The sequence below is a fragment of the Mytilus galloprovincialis genome, chromosome 2 (assembly GCF_965363235.1).
Source record: "Mytilus galloprovincialis chromosome 2, xbMytGall1.hap1.1, whole genome shotgun sequence".
Lineage (NCBI taxonomy): Eukaryota > Metazoa > Mollusca > Bivalvia > Mytilida > Mytilidae > Mytilus > Mytilus galloprovincialis.
This window is the reverse complement of record NC_134839.1, coordinates 83,879-106,838: the sequence shown is the minus strand read 5'-3', so window position 1 is coordinate 106,838 and position 22,960 is coordinate 83,879. Positions and strand designations below refer to the sequence as shown.

General features: G+C 30.8%; 1 protein-coding gene across 2 annotated transcripts in view; it reads left to right on the top strand.

The window, feature by feature from the left end:
- LOC143062626 (SWI/SNF complex subunit SMARCC2-like) overlaps window positions 1–22,960 on the top strand; it is a 28,554-nt gene that overhangs the window by 4,831 nt on the left and 763 nt on the right. Inside the window, exons 4-24 of one of the 2 annotated variants that reach the window (XM_076234291.1) lie at window positions 215–459; window positions 866–935; window positions 2,804–2,879; window positions 3,553–3,630; window positions 5,993–6,046; window positions 6,617–6,726; window positions 7,106–7,242; window positions 8,948–9,016; window positions 10,790–10,872; window positions 12,927–13,126; window positions 14,238–14,508; window positions 14,998–15,120; window positions 15,322–15,520; window positions 15,786–15,908; window positions 16,706–16,861; window positions 18,481–18,569; window positions 19,134–19,241; window positions 20,113–20,277; window positions 20,675–20,809; window positions 21,502–21,649; window positions 22,336–22,593. In XM_076234291.1, the coding sequence (XP_076090406.1) occupies window positions 215–459; window positions 866–935; window positions 2,804–2,879; window positions 3,553–3,630; window positions 5,993–6,046; window positions 6,617–6,726; window positions 7,106–7,242; window positions 8,948–9,016; window positions 10,790–10,872; window positions 12,927–13,126; window positions 14,238–14,508; window positions 14,998–15,120; window positions 15,322–15,520; window positions 15,786–15,908; window positions 16,706–16,861; window positions 18,481–18,569; window positions 19,134–19,241; window positions 20,113–20,277; window positions 20,675–20,809; window positions 21,502–21,649; window positions 22,336–22,593 (2,897 nt within the window). The remainder of the gene's footprint in view (window positions 1–214; window positions 460–865; window positions 936–2,803; window positions 2,880–3,552; window positions 3,631–5,992; window positions 6,047–6,616; window positions 6,727–7,105; window positions 7,243–8,947; window positions 9,017–10,789; window positions 10,873–12,926; window positions 13,127–14,237; window positions 14,509–14,997; window positions 15,121–15,321; window positions 15,521–15,785; window positions 15,909–16,705; window positions 16,862–18,480; window positions 18,570–19,133; window positions 19,242–20,112; window positions 20,278–20,674; window positions 20,810–21,501; window positions 21,650–22,335; window positions 22,594–22,960) is intronic. The other variant, XM_076234292.1, reaches the window with a different exon arrangement.

Sequence of the window (22,960 nt, the reverse complement as noted above, 5' to 3'; positions counted from 1 at the left end):
AATGTATTATTTCTGATGAGACAAGTATCTTACAGAGTCCAAATAAAATGGATTTTATGCATATCATCAAACAATGAGCAAAAGGTCCTGAAATGCAACGTGCAGGCATTTATTTTGAGAAAAACTCAATAGACACACTGACAATATGATTATAATATGCAAATTCAATACATAACTCTTTATGTTTACAAAGTCACAAATATGTTTTTTGTAGGAGAAGATTCGATTTCCAATCTCCATCAAGAATGGAGAGAAATGTGGAGATGTTTTTACAGATAGAAAGGTCATTGGTGGCCAACAAATGTCTTACAATGCCAAGTATTTTCTTGAGTCCAGAATTAGACAAACAAATGATAGGGAGACTGAAGGACATTGCCAAACGTCATCAGGGAACTGTCACCGATGATGAAGATGATGCTACCCATATTGTTAATCCTGTCACAGACGATCTTTCAGAGGGTAAAGTATTAATGCAACAATTTCTGTTTAGGGTAACCCAACTGATTAAATATATTTTCCAATAAAAAAAAGTATTTTTGGCATTCCATGTAGGTACATTTGTATGTCCACTAATCATGACAGTATAAGGATAAGGTGGTGTGGTATGATTGCCAGTGAGACTACTTTTTATCAAAAACCAAATTACATGGAAGTCAGCAACTTCAATGTATATGCCACTGTACTGCTTTCAACCATTGGCAAAACATATAACAGATGTATAACAATTCAAACTTGAAATTAAAAAAGTAGCTACTCATCTCACTGGTATCTTACTTGTTACTGAACATACAAACAAAAAAATGATACAACAATACTATCCAGCCAGATTGCAGTTTTTAAACATTTATTTTTTTTTTATTTTTAGAGGAATATGTTCGTCTTGTTTCAAAGAGAGATAAATATGCTATGGTCCATTGGCTTAACTTTCCTGACAGGTATATATTTTACTTTAATTCTGCTATAATAGTTACCAGCGATGTCTACATGTCTTCCATGAAAAATTTATCTTCACTATTTATTGTATTAATCATGACAGCTGATTTTAATTTATTGATACTTTAAAACTGTAAGTGGCTAGACAGAATTCAACCTAATTTGCACAGATTTGTTCTCAGAACATGAAGTTGTGCACCAGCTATATAAATAAAAATCTAACTGATTTTGGGGTTCCCATACCAATAAAAAAAGACTTGGCCATTCTGCTGATGTGTTTGACATTTATAACATGAATTTGTCCCACTCCAACAGGTTAAATGAAATAAAAGTATTCCATTGTAGTAACTTGTGAATTGCAGAAGCCATTAGATGAAGAGTAATTCAACTAATTGTCTGTTCATATTTTCTACCTTTCCTTGTTATATTGTAACCCCTCTGGAGTTTTGCTAGACTCTGTTTTTGTAATTTATTTATAACTCTACTGTGGATTCATTTATTTTCGTGGGTATCAATTTTCGTGGATAGAGAAAAAAAGACGTTTCGTGGTATATGTAAATTCGTGGATCGCTGATTACAACAACAACAAAAATAGATACATAATTCGTGGATTTCTTTTTGATTTAGGAGATCATATAACCTCCTTGGTTTGATCAATAATAAAACAAAACAAAAAAGAAAGAATTCATTGAAAAAGTTTTGAATTGTCCAAATCCTCGCTTGGTCATTCTAGGTTAAAGTGTTCATTGATAACTTCGATTACAATAATGGACAATGAAAACTAATTATTTGTTTGTTGTACAATTAATAAATTCTTGTCTAAATTCTATAAGGCATTCAAAACTTTATGATTGAAACCTAATTTCCCTAATCACGATATAATAAACAGTAATATAAGTATAAGGTGTGAACATAAATGTTCCTGTCATAAACAATATTACCTACGGGCAATATCCCCCTACTTAATCCTATTGATTTTTAATTGCTGGTAAACCAAACTATGACACAGTAATTAACAACTTGCAATTATTTCCCATGAACAGTTTAATCAATTTTAAAAAGTAAATTATCACTGACATTCGATATATTTATTATAGATTTAATCAAAATACTTGTATCTTCTTTAAATAAAAAACACGTGTTATGTTACAATGTTTACCGCTAGTCAACACTTTACTAGAACTGCATAACATAACCGGAAATAAACATCCGACTCCATATACATTTCTCGGGATTATTCTTCGTTGAATTCTTAAATTCGTGGTTCGCTGTGACCCACGAAACCCACGAAAATTGGTATACCACGAATAAAAATGAATCCACAGTATTTATTATCTGACACTTAAATTATGCTATTTCTATTTTTGTTTTTGAATTAATTTCTTTTGATATATGTTTCAAATGAAAAATCTAGAGACAACCCTCCCCCTTAAAATCAAATTCATATCTAAAAAAAATAATCAAAATATTTTCCTTTTGTTCCAAAAATTTGATCAAATTTCATTTGATTTAAATATCTCCTCAAAAATTAAAGGTAACATTTAGGAATATTATTAATTTTTCTGTAATACAAAAAATATAATTATGAAAATATAAGAAGAAAATTACCTTTACAGCATGTACAGTGAGTTCTACCATTGTACAATAACAGCAATTTGATTCTTTGGTTGACAGCTGTTTTCACCTTTACCATTATTGATTTTCCAATCAATATCATTTCACACCAGTGTATATCCCTTATATTACAGGTGTTTTGTTCATTATATCATACTGACTGATGTCAAGTAACTTTGTATTTGAGCATTTTTATTTTTAAGTCTTATAATTCAATGTAACCTAATCTTTAAAAAAAAATTGTGAAATATTTTAGTTATGATGTTTGGGTTGCTGATCTGAACTTGGATATAGAACCAGAACCTTTACAACACCACGGTGGAAGTTGGGAGGTAAGGTTATAACAATTATATCAATTAACTGCCAGTTTGGTTAATGATTTTTTATGGATTTTTTCATTTCAATGTATTAAATATTTAATCAAAATAATTTTACCATATTACCCTGCAAAAAAATCTATAGAGTTTATATCAAGAAAGTCTATTTAATTCATTTTTGGATTTTTTAATATCCAGAGAACTAAAAAAAAAAGAAGAGAAGAACGACATCACTCAATTTTAAAAGAAATTATAATTGATCAGTAGAATTATGCTTAATCTCAAATAAAACTAGAAAATTAATGAGTGTTATTTAACTTAACTGTTGGGTGTCTTCTTACTGTAAGTGTCTCAACTCTGTAATGATTTATTGAAAATGACAATTACTTTAAAAAAAAATGTCAACTCTTTGTTGTTGTTGTAATAAAATAGATCACAAAATATTTTATTCACAGCAATAGTTATTGTGTTTATTCACAACTTCGTTAATCAAATGCTGGGTTAATGTGAATGAGACCAAGACATTATTGCCTTCAACGGTTAACACAAACATTTCAAACTTTCGTTTTCATTAGAAGATAATATTGCATGGCTTAAATACCAAATAGTGTTTTTGCATAGTTTTTGTGCAATGTTTCAAATCCACCAATGACTTTCATACATGGATACCTTCTTTATTATGCTCTAGGTTACCGCAAAGTGGTTGTTAGATCTGGAAGAATACAACGAGTGGATGAATGAAGAGGATTATCTTATGGAGGAAGAGGTATGGACATCACATTTTAAACCTTGAAAAAATTGATAAGATGTGGTATGATTGCCAATGAGACAACTCTCTATCGAAGTCACAATTTGTAAAAATTAAAAAAAGTCTTGATGATGCACTGTGTGTGTGTGTCTGTTTAGATTTATAATAATTTAAAAGTTCTTTGTTGCACAGAGAATGACAGAGATTGTAGATACATTGTCCAATTGTATATGCTTTTGAATTGATTACTCTTGCAAATGGTCTTTTACAAGATTTATGTTGGTGTATATCATAGAGAACCTCGTAATATGAGGCCATTGAAATCTGAATAAATTACTGAAGAAGCCTACACTAATGCCAGAGTAGATGATTTACATGTCCTAATGAAAATAACAATAAAATTCAAAAAATCTTAAATTATTTGTAAATAAAATTAAGTTGTCTCCTTTGATTTACATCCACTGTGAAAATATGTCATGACATAGTTATATATAACAAACAAAAAGGTATCTTCAGTTGTGATCGTTATGTTAATTGTTCTTGTTTCTCTAACTTTATGGAAAAATATCCCTTTCCGAACCCATTGTATAAACAAAATTTAATCAACATGTGGTTGCCGGTGATCTAAGAAGATGATTGGCTGAGTTAAAGGGTCATAACCTTTCTCAGCTCCCTGAAATGATCAAAATGTTCTAAAAGGTGTTAATGAAATTGACAACTTCATGGAAAGTGGAAGGCACTCGAAGGGGATTTTGGTTAAGAAAAAAGGAAATTTATCTTTTAATCATTAGAGAAACAGATTATTACATAGTAATGTGTGGATTATCAGATTTATCCAATCTCAATAGTTAAATTATAAAGTTTAAAGTCCTCGCCGAGGCTCAGACTTTAAAATTGATAATTTAACTATCTCGATTGGATAAATCCGATAATCCACTTGTATCAATGTAATATATTTATCAATCACATACAGCACAAGGCTTTGAATCTGTCTTCAATTTGCAGACAATAATTTATGATTAATATAAAAATCCGTACGGCACAAAACTAAATAGTTTTCATACTGACATTTAAAATTTAGGAACCTGAACCATATTCCTCTGTTCATAATAGTCTTGTCACAACACCTTGTATTGTCAATTATATGTTGTTGATGAGCCAAATTCAATGAATTTCTTTTTCAAAGGTATGCAATTAAAACTGAGTGCTATAAATTAAATTGACACTAAAACTTTGCCGTGTTTTTACACCAATTCAATGAAATAGAAGAAATTTTGATTGATATCTATAATCTTTATTGTAGCTTTATAATATTATAGCATGGTTATTTACTTTTTTTTCTCTACAAAAAGAACTTTGAGAGTCCTACAAATAAAATTTATCAATGCATCAATGTTGATGCTGCATAGTTTTGTAAAAAAAAAGAGGCAAATTTAAATGGCTACTTTTTTATTTTATATTTGGCCATTTCTTGAGATTGTTTCACTTTGATCATTTCAAAGTAGTCTTTTACACAGTCAGTCAGTTATTTTTCCTCTATTTGAAATTGATTATCATATATTTTGACCATTGTTTGAATAATATTTGATAGCTCATACTTTTTCACACATTTTGCATGTGAATACCAAATTCATGATTATGGTGATGGTAATAACTTTAATTTCATGGTCTCAAATACAAATTATGAAAAATAAATGAGAGTATGAAATTTTTATAAGTGAATATACATTCTGCGTAAGGTGAAATATGACTTCATAAATATCTTATTAACAAGAAGGAAAGATTCTTCATAAAGAGTCTTAAAGATTATTTGATTTTTGCATTGTGTCTTGGGAGACTAGAAATTTTGTTAACAGAATCAGTGAGTACAGAATTTGTCTTGTTAATTGTGGTTATAAACGTGTTATTTTGGGGTTGCTGTTTCATTTCATGACAGTTTATCCAAATTTCCTTTTATTAATATACAGGTAATGTTGACTTTTTGAGATAACATCAAACACATAAATATACAAGATTAGGTCAATGAAAAAAAAATATAAACTTTTTTGTAAGAGGCTGAGAAACTGGGGAAGAGCAAGGTTCTACCGAGCCCTTCCCCAGTTTTGCGCTGAGTACAAAAAAGTTTTTTATTTTTATGACATTGACATAATATTGTTTTTATACTGCAACATAAACTAATACATTGATAACTTTTTAAATTGTAACACAAATGTCAAACTTATTTTCAACCCTTAATGAACCTCTGATTGTTGAGAAAGTGTTCCATGATGAAATTGACATTATACAAAATATAGCTATGTTACTATATTTATGAAATAAACACAACTAGTTGCAGTATAAATATTGCTGAGTAGTTTGTTACAAATAATTCTATTTTCAGTATGAATCTAAAAAAGGAAAGAAACCTAAAAGTGTTAGGATGACAGTAGATGAGGTAAGAGCTAAGAATTTAATGACTGATAGTCTTCATGATAAACTTTGAATCCACAAGTCTGAAGCTCAATTTTACGAAACTTTAATTTGGATTCTGCTGACTTATACAGAAGAATTTAACAAACCAGAAAGCAATTTTACAAGCCTGGGCTGGTGGTTTTGTGGTTAAAGATAAAGACTGGACTTTTAATTTTAATGTTCCATTAACAGTGATCTGACACTTTGTTACATTCCAACTAAAAGCACAGCGACTCAAATTGTTTAAAGTATTTTTATTATAAAAAGTAAAGAAAAAAAAGAGACAAAAGATAAAAAACTGATTAAATTCATAAATCCAAGTAAAAAACTGAAAGTGCCATTTAAAAGAAAAGACAAACAGTCTTAAAACAAATGTACACCTTAGAAAACAAGAAATGTAATAAATAAAAGTATTCAGTTAAATTTTTATGTTTTTGCTTTGCCATGATAAAATTTTCTCTTACATTTTACTTGTGTGATATTCCCATGCCTTATCTTTGTGGCTGTACATTAACATAATTAAACATCCATGATCTTTCATTGTTGTTTGCAGATGCTGGCCAACAATGATTCAGAAAAGAAAGACAAGAAGGATAAGAAGAGTAAACGTAAGAGATCACCATCTCCCCCACCTGTTACAGAGAAGTTAAAGAAGAGAAAGAGGTATAAAACCGGATATGCTAAAACACAGAATTTTTCTTTTTTGTAAAAAAACAACATTTTTTTCAAAACAATATTAGCAATATCATCTTTTACTGTAAGAATTGTGTAATATAAAACCACTGAATTTTGTGTTAAAAGTTTTAGCAAGGGAGAAAAAGGATGTAACTGAAACAAGGAATTAAAATCATAGAGACCTTAGAATGTTTTGTTTTAGATGTACATTTACAAAATGGAATCTCAGTTTTTGACTGCACTTGTTAAATGATTGCCAATGTTTAATTTTCAATTTGAATTAATACAAGGAGAATTTCTTATCTAATTTATATAAATATTGATACTTTCCTATATATGTGTAATACATGGTATAATATTTGTATAGTGGTAGGAACTCCACAGCTCCAGGTTCCTCCAGTAAGAAACGTCCAAACAGAGACGAGGATGAGGATGATCTAACCAAAGATATGGACGATCCTTCTCCTGAGACAAACATAACTGAAGTACAACTCTCAAAACAATGTAAGATGGTCAACACAACATTTGTGGAAGCTTTTCTTTTTCAAAACAACTTCCTGGTAATTTAAGAATATCAAATGCAATATATACTGTATTGGTATTTGCTATTTTGTGGATGTAATGGTTCAAATATGTGAGTTGAAGCTGAAAAAAATCTACAAAAACCACAACTTATCTTATTTTGTATCCATAAATGAAAGAATGTTCAAGTAATGAAAACAAATCATGTAAACAAAGAACTTTTTGTAATGAAAGACTTTAAACCAAGTTATTGGTTTGTTATATGTTTTTAAAATTTAACAAATTTGTCATTGCACAAATAGATATGAATCTGTCTTTGAGGAATATTAAGTTGTGTTGAAATGCAAATTTTAAAGGAACATTTTTGATGCTTATTAATGAATTAGGATATATATTCTAAAATTTTTACTATTTTCCATGTAGACAAATATTATACTTTGAATAACTTCTTTAAGTAGTGCTATAATAGTTACAATGTAATTTAATAGTTCATAGTTATAGAATGTATAATTTTATTTGTTCATTTACTGTATCTGTTAATTTACATTGTATTTGCACATGAGGCAACAATCTTTAGAAAATATGATTGTATAAACATGAACATGTGTGAGAAGGTGATGTTGGTGCTCATGTTTTTCAAACGTTAGAGAGGAACACTTTGCTCATTAAGGAAAAAATTCTTAGATGACATTCATTTATAGAATACTATTATATGTATGCATACAATTTATGAGTATACGATAACATTTTCTCACAAATTACATACATTTTCAATAAACATACAACAAAAGAAAACTTGAATTACCAGAACTATCTACTGAAATAAGTCACCTACAGAAAACTTAGAGATAAAATAAATTTATAAAGATTATACTTTGACAGGATAACTCACTAACACTAGCCATACATTATTTTAAGCATTCTATACAGATTTGTTAAGATTTGTATTTCAGAAACCACCTGGTTGATAAAGTAATCCTTCTTGTTTACCTTAACTTTATACATTTTCAGATTTTCTTTAAAAACGAAAAGGACTGTTAAGGCCACCTTTATGGTTCCTTGGATTAGAAATTCAAAAAATATCGTAGATTTATCATAATACATCCTTCAGACAATAGTAGTGGAGATACTAGGGTTTTGTTGTAAATATTTTTAATATTTAATGAGCTAAGGCCTTTTATCCACTTTCATACATATTTCCTCTGCATTAACCTAGTGAAATCATTAAGGGCATGGGAATCTGATACTGGCCTATTTGATTTTTACTCACTTTATTTTTGCACTAATAAGGTGTGTGTTGTTAAACCTTAATTGGCATGGAGGACCTGCTTTTATACAGGCACAATTTTGTTTGAAGTTAGTTCCAAAATGATTTGAGTCTCTAGTAGATAGAACATTTCCAGTGTTTTTTTAACTGGTAGGTTGGGCTTGGAAGGGGAAACATGGATCTGATAATCTCCCATTTTATACATTTGGCTTTTAACTAATACTATTTAAGTTAAAAAATTAACTGCTTTGTAAAAAAAAAAACAGTGGCTATGCTAACCAAGTTTAGCATTACTGATTCAGCTGTTAAAAGACCTGTCGGAAGTAGTCGGTGTTGATTCTAAAAAGTCCATCAATTTTATGTTGTTTGTCTCATTGATGTGAAATTAAAGCGGATAAAATTAGGAAATCTTGGTTGCAGGGTCCAATAAATATCTAAGTTTCCTGCAAGGGCGTGGTCAAAATTCCCAAAAGTCGAACCAGCCCAATGGTAAGTCAGTACAATAAGCAATTAACATTGCTACTGAAGACACGCCCCCTTTGTCCCTGCTTTTTGCTTAAAATCAACATATCTGCTATTTGTCATGGTCAGCAATAAACATGGAGTCCTACTAGTAATTGCATGGAAGGTTGGATTAACATTTACATATCAAACCTATTTAGAACATTGATGGAAAGTGATTTAGTTGATGACCTGTGTTGAGCGATATCATCACTAGGTGTCCATGTTATCAAACCAAAATTGAAACAAAACGTTTGCTTTTGTGTAATTGTATTCCAATTTGCAACAGCTTTTCATGAATAAGTACTCTTATAAGTTAAATTCCAGTATGTGCCAATTTAGTTAACTTTGATGTGGTATTTTTCAAAAATAACCTCTTAGTTTTATATTAAAACACCTAAAGACTAGGACTTACTATGGAATGTTATTTACTTAAAACAGTTGGGAAAAATATGGGAAAAAGTTTATACAGAAATTTTAAAACCCTAAGACCCTTTAGTAAATATGATCTACAGTACAAGGATTTCTGTTGAATGTCCTTGAAATAGTTTAGATTATTATGTGATGACTGATATAACTGGAGTCTCCAGTTGGCTGTTGTATCTCAAAGGTTATCAATTTAAAGATAATTAAGGAATGACTGTAATATTTTTTCTGTCTATGAAGAAATAACATAAAAAATTTGGTGCACACTGAATAACGCGCGTAGCGGGTTATTTAACAGTGTGCACCACATTTTTTTATGTTATTTGGAATAGACAGAAAAAATATTACAGTATTTTCTTATAATTTAATTCTAAATTCCATTTTAAACCGTAGAAAACCATGAAAAACCGTTGATGACGTCACGGTCACATGACTAAATTATGTCTATGGGCTGATAACAAAATAACATCAGCCAATCAGAAGACGCGTTACATCCAAAATTGAATTATTGCACCATATTTACAGAAGTGTCGTCTATATATATATATGATATCTGCATGATTTCTTTGTTTTTATTAATTTTAATCCTATTCACAGAAAACAGCATTTTGTATTAGTGATAAATCATTTAAAGAATATGTCTCGTTGAATTTCATTCTTGACAACCTTCTTGTGGTAAAAGACCACACATTTCTAGAAATTGAATTTTTCTTTGGTCATATTATTGATTTTATGAACTCGTTCTTTATTTTCAATTATAAAAGTAAAAAGAACCTGAACTATGAATTTGATAAGAATCTTTTTGTCACAAATGCTGTTTTCAGTGTTATTATAAGCTTTAAAAAAGCACAAAAATGTAACTCTGGTCTATTATATTATTAGTTTGTAGTTCTCCCTTTTCTGTGGTAGCAGGTTACTTGTTTAGCATAGTTATCAACACCCATAAATCTATTAGCTTTGCTATTCCAGGTAATTGTCTTATTATGTACAATGTATTTGTCTCGAGTCAAAAAATAACATTCTTAGCTAACTACTGTACACTTATTTATGACTTATTATCTTCAGTCACATTGAGAATTCGACCACAATCACACCATACATTGTTAATTTAACTACTTGGTGCCAGATCTGTTAAAAATTTAGTTCTATTCAAAATTAGTTCTTCTTAACTACACTTGGTTTATAAGGGAAAACTCTAACTTCACTGTTTGTTTTACCTGGGATAGCTATAACCACATTGCATGTCAAACTTCACTCAGTTTCTGCTATTTTGAAAAATCATTATCTCTAGAATATATATTTTCTGTTAATATGATTCCATGTATGTACTTTTAGCAAGCAGAAATCAGAAGGACAGTGAAAATCAACCAATTAAAGGAGGAATGATGATGGATTTAGATGAGGAATCTGTGGATAAGGTTTGTACAATATATTGTAATATGATTTGGGGTCCATATTAAATGCAATATTATAATGTGTACTTAAAAAAACCTTGCAGAAAATTTTTCTATTTGGATATACAGCTTGTTTAGATTATACCATTAATATTACTTAGGCCACACCAATTTAATTCCTTGTTCGACGGACCCGCCCGCACCTAATTTTTTCAAAGCAGAATTTTTTTATTTTTTTTATATTCCCGCTTCCCGCATCCGGAAATGTAATCGTGTCCATTTCCTGCACCGTTTTTTTTTTTTTTTTTTTTTTATAAATATTATAAACAGATATTTGCACTTGTTTTTATAATCACAATCTAACATGTATTTATAACGATTTTAAACATATAAGCACCCAAGTACACTGTGTCAATGTCTGTGATAATATTTGATTCAGCATGAAACCCATTTATCCCAAATGGGAGTGCTCCGATATCAATAGAAAACAGAAGAAAATACCTTTACAGAACAAAACATTGGTTTCCTTCCCCCTTACTTAGATTCCCTATCAAAATATGTTCGTTGTTAGAAATAAACTTCAAAGAACTTCGGAAAGAAATGCCTTCAACTGCAATATGCTGGCGATACAAAACTATCCATACCCCCTGCATGTTTATGCACCTGTTCTGATTAATTCAGGGGCCTGTCGTTCAGCAGTTAGATATCGTTCGTTGATGTTCATAAATATTATTTGGTATTTTCCCGTTTGTATATATATAAATTAGATCGTTGGTTTTCCTGTTCGAATTGCGTACACTTATATTTTTGGGGTCCCTTATAGCTTGCTGTTTGGTCTGGGTCAAAGCTCTGCCGTACGTACTATGACCAGATGACCTGTTTTTGCTATTATCCCTCAGAAGGGCACATATGGGGTCATTTTACTGTTGTAAAAAAGAAACTTGAAGAAATACCAAGGATTTGCATAGTGTTACTATACAAATCCTTTGAAGAACATAAAAAAATTAACTAAAAGAGAGGAGAAATACATCATATTTAAATAATTTTAAACAACATTACTATATTCTTAAAGAGAATTATTTATGATATTATTTATTTTGAATAATATTAAAGTAAATGTGTTAACATGGCCTAAGTCCAGGAATATTACAAAATTCTTGGGCATGTTTTGACCATTTAATACCAGATAGATATATAGTTCTTTGGGAAAATATGAGCTCTTTTGTACTAAAAAGTTTTATTTACAAAAAAATATATTGTAACTTATATTGACCCCTCATAAAAAGGATATTTATAAAATTGAGGGGTTGTTCCCAACCTGATTATGACTTGGATGGAGAATTGTCTCATTAATTGGCACACATACATATACCAAATCTAATTATTCAATTATTTATTGGTGAACAGGGAAACATACTTCATAAGTTAAAGAAATGTCAAAGTACAAGTGATAAATCAAGTTTTAATATTGTCAAAACCTACTATTTTATGTTTACAAAAAAAAAAATATAATCGCTCGCCTTTACTTTTCAAGCTTTGCCTCATAAATTTGCAAAATAAATATTTTTTTATTAAAATTTTCAAATTGCTCGCTCGCCCCAATTTTTGGAGTCCAAAAATCTGTAGAACAAGAAATTAAATTGATGTGGCCTTAGTGTGATATTATTACTTTGAAAAAAATTACCTTGTGACACAAAATTTCCAGAAATAACTTTCCTTGTGAACTATAACCTTTAAGATCTGTGTCATTCAATGTATGTTAGTTTAATACTAGACAGGGTTCATATTCTGCAATTTACATCAACTATTAACAAGTATGCATTAGATATGCCACTAAAAATTAAACAGCCGTTCGTCATCGTCATTGTCATTGTCATATCTTTTAAAAGGGATTTAAATTCAGTCACTGAAAGATTCAAGAGAACTCTGTCTTTAAAAGGCAGGTTAGTGGGATTGTAAATTTATTTGTTCTTCGTAGAATTTGTTAACATTTTGAAAATTTAACGTTTAAAATGACCACATTACTAGATAAAAGTTTTTAAGAGCCACAATATTTATCTAAGGTTTTTTTTTTACAGTTTGTAGATGAAGGAAGAGCAGAAGAGGAAGTTGAAGAGACGAAAGTTGAAGATGATGATGATAATGTGACAGAACAGACCCACCATATTGTTGTACCAAGTTATGCTTCTTGGTTTGATTACAACGCTATTCATGCTATAGAGAAACGAGCCTTACCAGAATTCTTCAATGGTAGAAATAAATCTAAAACTCCTGAAATGTAAGTTAACCTTTATTTTTTAGCTCACCTGACCTGAAAGGTCAAGTGAGCTTTTCTCATCACTTGGCGTCTGTCGTCCGTCCTCCGTAAACTTACAAAAATCTTCTCCTCTGAAACTACTGGGCCAAATTTAACCAAACTTAGCCACAATCATCCTTGGGGTATCTAGTTAAAAAAATGTGTCTGGTGACCCGGGCATCCAACCAAGATGGCCGCCACGGCTAAAAACAGAACATAGGGGTAAAATGCAGTTTTTGGCTTATAACTCAAAAACCAAAGCATTTAGAGAAAATCTAACAGAATTTAATTGTTTATCAGGTCAAGATCTATCTGCCCTGAAATTTTCAGATGGATCAGACACCTGGTTGTTGGGTTGCTGCCCCTGAATTGGTAATTTTAAGGAAATTTTGCAGTTTTTCGTTATTATCTTGAATACTATTATAGATAGAGATAAACTGTAAACAGCAATAATGTTCAGCAAAGTAAGATCTACAAATAAGTCAAACATGACGAAAATTTTCAGAGATTGTCCTTTATAGTCAATATTGAACAATTTTTCGTCATTTTTGTAACTTGTACAAAAATCTTCTTTTCTAAAACTATGGGCCAAATTTAACCAAACTTGGCCACAATCATTACTAGGGTATCTATTTTAAAAAAGTGTCTAATGACCCTGCCTGCCAACCAAGATGGCCGACATCAGTAAATACAGTAACAGGTGAGCAACACAGGCTCTTGAGAGCCTCTAGTTACATCTAGTAGTGAAACATATATTAAATCTGAAATTAAAACTTTGGTGTTAATGTTTTAATTCAAGTTGATATTATTTATTAATAGCCAAAATGTCAGATTAACAGACAAAATTATGATACAATATTGTTATATTAAAAATAATAGAATTTTTGTGAAAGACTTCTGGAGAAGTTTTGATTTCTTTGCCACTAATTAATGACCTTTGAATAGAAGAAATAGGACATAGTTTTATCAACAGGTTTGCAATTTAGTTTAGGTTGACTGTATTTACCCTGATCATACCAAATTTTAAGTTGCTTATAATAAAAGTATATTGAAAATTTATTTAACAAATTAAATATATATTTTTGTGTTGCAGATTAATTGCTTACAGAAACTTCATGATAGATACATACAGACTTAATCCAACAGAATATCTTACAAGTACTGCCTGTCGTAGAAACTTAGCCGGAGACGTTTGTGCAATAACTCGAGTCCATGCTTTCCTAGAGCAATGGGGACTTCTTAATTATCAAGTGGATGCTGAAAACAGACCATCATCTATGGGACCCCCACCAACATCACATTTCCACATTATGGCAGACACACCATCTGGTTTGCAACCTGTCAATCCTCCAAAGATCAATCAGGTTTGTGCCATCTTATTGGCAATTTTGAAATAGGAAAAATTATCCACATGTTCAAATATTGCAGTCCTTTCATTTACTTATACATTTTAATGAATATATTGTATCTGCATTTTATCTACTGCTTGTTGCATTAACTATAATAAAGTCCTTAAGGGAGTTGTAGAATAAATTGAAAACTTATCCTTTTTCCTTAGATCAAAGAGATAATTGAGTAATAGATGTACATTAGCATACAAATATTGGCTTGATTATATCCTTTGTTTTGAAAGAAATTGTATACTGGTTAACTTCTGTCAGTCTTTATGTCCATACATTGATAACATAATTCTGTCACATTTTTCTCAGCAACTACAAGTCACTTTTTCTTATAAATGGCACAAAATTCTTCATCTGATTTAGTCATACCATGTGACATGTTTTCCTTCATTATTCCATCTCTCCTAACCTAAACAGTATATTTTTAGAATGTCTTAATTGATTTATTTGTAGCCATCAGCAGCTAAACAGATCGTAAACTTTGACGATAAAGAGAATGGTCGAGAGTTTGATGACAGGAAAGAGTTGTCTAACTTTAGTCTCAGAATGGATCAGTACAGTAAAAAGGCACTAAAGGTACACATTTTTTTGTCACTGTAAACTGGAACTTCTATTCATTACCTCTAATATTAGAACCTTGATGAACATGAAGCAACAGCTTCATTGGTATTTTAATTATATGATCTAGATAGTTCAATATTCAGTAAATATTTCTAAAGATAACAGTAAAAAAGTTAAGAATTATATATCAAGTATTAATTTCTTATAAAATTTTAGGATAAAGGAGCAGCAACACGTTCCCGTGAGTGGACCGACCAAGAGACTCTTTTGTTATTGGAGGCATTGGAGATGTTCAAAGATGACTGGAATAAAGTCAGTGAACATGTTGGCAGTCGTACACAAGATGAATGTATACTTCATTTCCTCAGACTGCCTATAGAAGATCCCTTCATGGAAGAAGACTTTGGTCATTTAGGTAATGTTAGATTGATTAAAGTAAAGAATATGAAATACATTTTTGGGGGGATAAATTACAGGCAAATTTCATTTACATAACTTTGACCTGTCTTCAGATTTACTTAAAATTTAAAATAAAAAATTATTTCAATATTTTTTTGTTGTAATGTTCAATAATTGTGTTTTTATATTTGATTACAGAAAAGGCTGACATAAAGAAACACTGTTAGTTGTGTGATTTGGCATAACCTACTTTTTATATGTCAAATATTTGTTGATTACAGGTCCATTAGCATACCAACCTGTACCATTTTCACAAAGTGGTAACCCTATTATGTCAACAGTAGCTTTCTTAGCCTCAGTTGTGGATCCTAGAATAGCATCATCTGCAGCTAAAGCAGCTCTAGGTTGGTATTACTAACCAGTGTTTATTGTACAGGAATGTCACAGTTTTATACTCAACGTCTCGCTTTATTACTGAGAAAAGATGTCATTATAAAAAATGGTTAAATTTATTAGAATAATTGCATTGAAAAAGAAAAGTGATGGTGTGTATTAACTAATGACATGAATTGAAATGCAAGGGAGCAGTCCATTAATTGCTAGGATTGTATCCTCAAGATTAAAGAGTGAACTGATTTTAAAAAGGATGCAGCTCAATGTGTCAATCTTGTATAAAGCATGCTTCATAAACAAATCACATTGACATAGCCTCTTCCTGAAATGGGTTTACTTGCCTCTGAACATTTAAACAACAATAAAGCAATCAAATATGTAATTTAAAAGAACACTGATGATTGAAATATTGATGTACTGTAAATTCAGAAATTATTGTGAGTTTTTTTTTTATTGCAAAAAATGTGACATGGTTATTTATACTTGCATTTTGAAATATGTTATATGAATTCAACAGGATTTTTCTAAAGATTGGAAAAATTTAAATTGTGTTTAAGCCTAAAATGACCAAACTGCAATGATAAATGCACCAAACAATTTCTGAATTTACAGTATTTACATTATCAACCAAATGGAATATAGCATTTAGATTTATATTGTTGTGTACTGGTAATTAGATATAGCATGTATAGGAAGATGTGGTGTGAGTGCCAATGAGACAACTCTCCATCCAAATAACAATTTAAAAAAAAGTAAACCATTATAGGTCAATGTATGTTTCAAAATGATTTTATTTTTAATTCCATAGAACAATTTTCTAAGATGAAAGACGAAGTACCTCCAGCTTTAGTAGATGCCCATGTCAAGACTGTTGAAGAGGCGGTTAAAGAAGGAAAAGATGTTGACCAGAACTTTGGTCTGGAGAAAAGTGGCATTGCTGGAACTGCTCCAGAAAAAGAGGAAGGTTGGTAGTTTTTGTTTTGTCTTGCCTGTTGAGATTGCTATGAAGTGATCAGAAAATAATCAGGATACTGGTGTGAAGGTTGGATATGATTGGCGGTTAATCTACCGACATAAAATTATTTAGTTGTGGGTGTAGAAAAAGTTGGTTGTTTAGGTTTGGTTGGGTTGTGTTAACACTCATCTTGTGAAGAGCAACTTGAACAGTATGTGCATTATCTGTTAAAGGCACTTAAAAATATAAGTCATCAAAGCAGTATGATATAAACTAAAATGGATAACAGGTAATGCCAAAAGTATAAAATAACCATCACATAACTTATAGAACAAGAATGTGTCCATAGTACATGGATGCCCCACTCGCACTATCATTTTCTATGTTCAGTGGACCATGAAATTGGGGTCAAACTACAACTTGGCATTAAAATTAGAAAGATCATATCATGGGGAACATGTGTACTAAGTTTCAAGTTGATTGGACTTCAACTTCATCAAAAACTACCTTGACCAAAAACTTTAACCTGAAGCGAACGGACGCACGGACAAACGGAGGCACAGACCATAAAACATAATGCCCCTCTACTATCGTAGGTGGGGCATATAAAGATTAGATGTATTTACAAAGGGAAAGAAAATGTAAACAACACATATTACAGATGGCCTGATTTGGTACAGCCAAAAAAGTGACAGGGTTAAAAAATCACAAATTTTAGTGAATTGTTTATGTTCTTGGATTTAAAAGAAAATTGGTATGGAGATATATGATATGCCAATCCAAATTACGGATATTAAAAATAACATGTTAATGATAAAAATTTACTAACTTTTTAAATCACAAATGTTTAGAAACATCTCATTTGCTAGAATTTCAATGAACATTGATAATTAGTTATATTATGCTATTTTAAAATGATTACAAATTTTAAAAAAAATAACCATCTACCCCCATTTTAAAAACAGTTGCCCAAATTACATAACAAATTCAAAGGATTTTAATTTAAGGAAACTTTGTATCTATGTAAGACAATACCTGAATAATAAAAAAATTGACACACAGCTTTGTTTTCATCAGTATTCATCATTTTATACCATGTACCTAACAAACATCTGTAGGCAGGGTGACATGTCAGTTTTCTAGTTATGCCCCACCTACGATAGTAGAGGGGCATTATGTTTTCTGGTCTGTGCCTCCGTTCGTCCATCCGTGCGTCTGTTCGCTTCAGGTTAAAGTTTTTGGTCAAGGTAGTTTTTGATGAAGTTAAAGTTACATCAACTTGAAACTTGGTACGCATGTTCCCTATAATATGATCTTTCTAATTTTAATTCCAAATTAAAGTTTTGACCCCAATTTCATGGTCCACTGAACGTAGAAAATGATAGTGCGAGTGGGGCATCCGTGTACTATGGACACATTCTTGTTTTTATCTGTTTTGGAATTATTTAATAGTTTGTCCTCAACATTGCACTGAATTACTTGCTCTTTAAAGTTTTATCATATCGATGTATAAAATTATCATTTAGGTGCATGTATTACAGTGTAGGAAAACATTAAAAGACAATTACTCTCAAGTTACAATTATGCTAGATAGGTAAAATGTGTAACATGGAGCTTACTTTTTACAGAAGAAGCAGATAAGGACAAGGAAGGAAAAGCAGAAGAAAAGAAAGATGAAAGTAAAGAGGAAGGAAAAGAGAAAGAGGAAAAAGAAAAGGTTATTTTTAATACTAAATGCAACATTAAACAATCACCCCTTGACATTCACACATTTATATTTTATAAACTGTATTAAAACAAGATTATACTCAACAACTAAAGAAACACACTCCATTAATTTCTTCAAGAAATAAGTTATGGTTAATAATGGTTAATCTATAAAAATCTATTTTGGTAAAAAAAGGTAGTTTGAAAAAAAAAGGGTACATAAATCTTATTTTTGTATCCACCACATACAGAATTGATGTTGTCAAGCAGTTAAGAATTTATCTATCTCGCTATTTATATGGGAAACAACAAATTGAAGTAAATAAAAGGAAATACTTTATTAAGCAGTTAATTAAGACAGGCTTTAAATGGCTGGCTGATACAGAAATAACTACAATGGAATGGAAGGAGTGCATTTTCTTGAAATATCTATATTTAGTTAAAGATGTCAAAAAAAAAGAATGTATGGTAAATGCATGGTTAAATAATTTCATTAATTGCTTAAAATATAATTTGTCCATACTTTTTAAAGAGAATGCTTTCATTTAATGTAAAATATTTTTCTTGATTAAAGTCTGACGAATCCATGGAAACAGACCAGGAAAAAGCAGAAGACAAATCAGAAGAAAAGAAAGAAAAAGAAGAGGAAAGCAAGAAAGAGGATAAACAAGAAAAGGAAGAGGTGTGCAATCTTTATTTAAATTTAAAACTTTCAGCTCATCTATCAAATCAAGGAATTGTTTGTCATATCTATTTGATTTACAGCTGAATTTTTTTCTCCAATATTGGTAAAAATGAATCATCAAAGCTTTTATGAAAACAGATAATAATGGTTTGTGTAACATAGTTTGCATTAAATAAAATCAGATCTACTTTAATAGGGTGGGGGGGAATCATAAATGGTTGGGAGTCTTACTTAAAAGAGGGACGAAAGATACCAAAGGGACAGTCAAACTCATAAATCTAAAACAAACTGACAACGCCATGGCTAAAAATGAAAAAGACAAACAAACAACAGCACACACGACACAACATAGAAAACTAAAGAATAAACAACAAGAACCCCACCAAAAAACTAAGGGTGATCTCAGGTGCTCCGGAAGGGTAGGCAGATCCTGCTCCACATGCGGCACACGTCGTGTTGCTTATGTGATAACAAATCCAGTAAATGGTCTAATTCGGTAGGTCACATTCATGAAAGGGAAGGGGATTGTAGTTACCATGTAAGGAACATATCCGATATCATTTGTGAAACGGTTATTCCATAACGGTCAACCAACTCGTGATGGCGTCCGTAAAATTTACGAAGGGATGATTTCAACTTCACCACTTTCACCAACTAAAACATGTATTTCTCTACTGTCATCTTTTACGTGTTGAATAGTTTTATAAAATTACATTACAAAATTTTATAATCTCAAATAAAGTCATTCAAAATCAGTTTCTAATACTATTATAATTCCTGAAGTTGAAAATTAGTTGGTTTTCGTGTTTTAAAATCTGTAATATTGAGTTGCTTTTACACTAGTTGACTTATTTACATTGCAATTCAGACCAAAGCAGAAGGAGAACAAGAAAAGAAAACAGATGGTGAAGTGAAGACCGAGGAGAAGGAAGAAGAAAAGAAAGAAAAAACTGAAGTGGTTGCATGGAAACCAGATGGGAATATTGCAACTGCTGCTGCGGCAGCTCTGTCATCAGCTGCTGTCAAGGCTAAGGTATATAGCTTTACCAAAGTATATTTCTTAAATTTTCTTTAGATATCAGTTTTTCAAAGTTTTCTAAATCATATATTTAACCCTGTAGTGAGGTAATCATAATTACATCAATAATTATATTGTGATTTGATCTGCTGGAAAATTACAGAGGGATAGGCTAGCATTATCTGTATAAAGCATTTTCAGAAAAAGAAATAGTTAATATGACATTTTTATCCCATTCATAAAGAATAGCAGTAATAAATGCATGCATAAAAATTCTAAATTTACAATAGTAAAATATATTATGGGGGGAGAGGGGGAGTTTGGAGACGAGTTGAATTCAAAATAGTGAGAATAATACTTCTATTTAATATATAGTATACTAGTGTTATACATTTTTATTTTAATATTTCAGCATCTTGCAGCTGTTGAAGAAAGGAAAATCAAAAGTCTAGTTGCACTGTTGGTAGAAACGCAAATGAAGAAGTTAGAAATCAAACTAAGACACTTTGAAGAGTTAGAAACTATTATGGACAGGGAAAGAGATGCTGTAAGGATTTATTCAGATTTGTTCATAAAAAATTGTATTTGTAAACTATAGAAAAAATGATTAGAAAATGTTATAACAAAACATTTTGCTTAATAAACTAATCTGTTACATTAATTCACAGGAAGCTAATAGAAATGGAGAGCAAAATATGCATTTTCTCACTTGAGCGGTACGGCGAAAGTGAGAAAAGCAATCGAGTAGAGATGACCAATGATAATCTGTTTATCGCTATTTTACCTATGATGACATTGTCAATTTCATGTCAATTTCATTAGCAAGGCCATGTGCCCCCTTAGTTTCTTGCGATCATTTTTATATCACTTCGACTCCACTGAGAAAGGAAATTATCAGTCAGCAAGATCAAAGGAAAATTTCATAAAATAGCTATAATTAATAATGACGTGTAAAGCAGCTTACTAGTCACTGCTTCTGTTTCTTACATGATTTAACATTATTCTAAAATTGCCTGTCGATAATTTAAGAAATTATCATGAAACAAAGAATCAACTTCATCACTCAAAGTTAACCATAGATGAAATTAACATTTGCTCTTGAGGTTCCTGTCAATCACATAGCTTTGTACATTTCTATGTTTTTATACATCCCCTGCTTTCAAATATTCATGTTTAAGCTTTCCTGATAAAGGAATTATTCAGAATTTTTTTTTGATAAAGTGATGTTTTCATTTTAAGCTTGAGTACCAAAGACAGCAGTTGTTACAAGAGAGACAACAGTTCCACATGGAACAAATCAAGGCTGCTGAACACAGAGCAAGACAGATGGCCATGCAACAGTTAGTCACAGAACAGAGAAGTCAAGGGTCAACATCAGATCAACCAGGTTTACTGATTTACTTTGTCAACAAAAAAGGGGGAAGACTACAGAAACAATAAAAACTGATAAAATTTTCTGCTCTAAACCTTGATAGTTTTAGTTTTATTCATCATTGACTCTCATTACAGTTTTATAGGAGATTTTTTTTTTGCATGTTAAAAAATCATACTTTACAATTAAATGAAGAATTTGATCATTATTTGATTCAGGTGCATAGCCTTTGATATAGTAATATTTAGAAGATAGTTATTAATTTGCTCTTCAAAATTCATATTACCTTATTTACTGACTCAAAAAATACTTTGTACTTTAAAATTATACAATATGTAAGATCTCATTATATACTGTAAACCAACTTATTTTTCGCGACTTTTGCGATAAGAAAAAAACCGCGAATATAAATCGTCGCAAATAAATAAAATCTTTAATAAACTACATCAATTAAATGAGAAACTTGTGAATTAAAAAAGCCGCGAAATGGACTTGAATTGGTATAACGCGAAATAAAGTATCCGCGAAAATAAGTTGGTTTACAGTAATCCAAGCATAACTTTTTACAAATGTTTTAACTTATGTTCAACAAATTTCAGTTGAGTTGGTTAAGATTTTCCCTGATTTTGGCAGCATCTTGTAAGTGTGTAAAATTCTGCTACACTAACAGGTTTTGTAAGTATATAATTTTGTATATTCAGGTTCATCAGCTCCATCTCCTTTACCTGCAGCTTCAGCTAGCTTAGCAGCAGCAGTTAACTACCCAATGACAGGCTCGCCTATGGCTCCCATGCCTCCACCTGGCCCCCAGGCAGCACAACAGGCATCACAAGAATCTCCAGCACCCCCTACATCAGCATCACCAGCTCCTCTCATGCCATCAGAGACACCCACCCAACCTCAGACACAGAATGTTCCTCTACCAGCCTCAGCAGTAAATACAGATGTACCGCCAGAAGGTGCGTTTATTTTATATTTTTAAGCAAAGAAATGTTTTATATGTATTTTGTTTGTTGTAGTGCAATATTTACATTACTGATCTTTTATAGGCTAAAAGAATAAATATTTGATTTAGTTATATATATTTTTCAATTTGTATGTAAACAATTTATTTGTTTAAAAACAGTTCAAGACAATAAAATTATCAGCTTCACCAATCTAATTAATCAACATTTTTTTTTACATGTTTTTATCTTTATAGTGAACAACATGTTGATTAAGCTATTTCTGATTTTGAATTTTGAATTTATTTCACTTGCAGCTTTCTTAGGGGGTAAACATATGTTCAGGATAAGGAAAATGCTAAAAATACTTTTGTTACTTTAG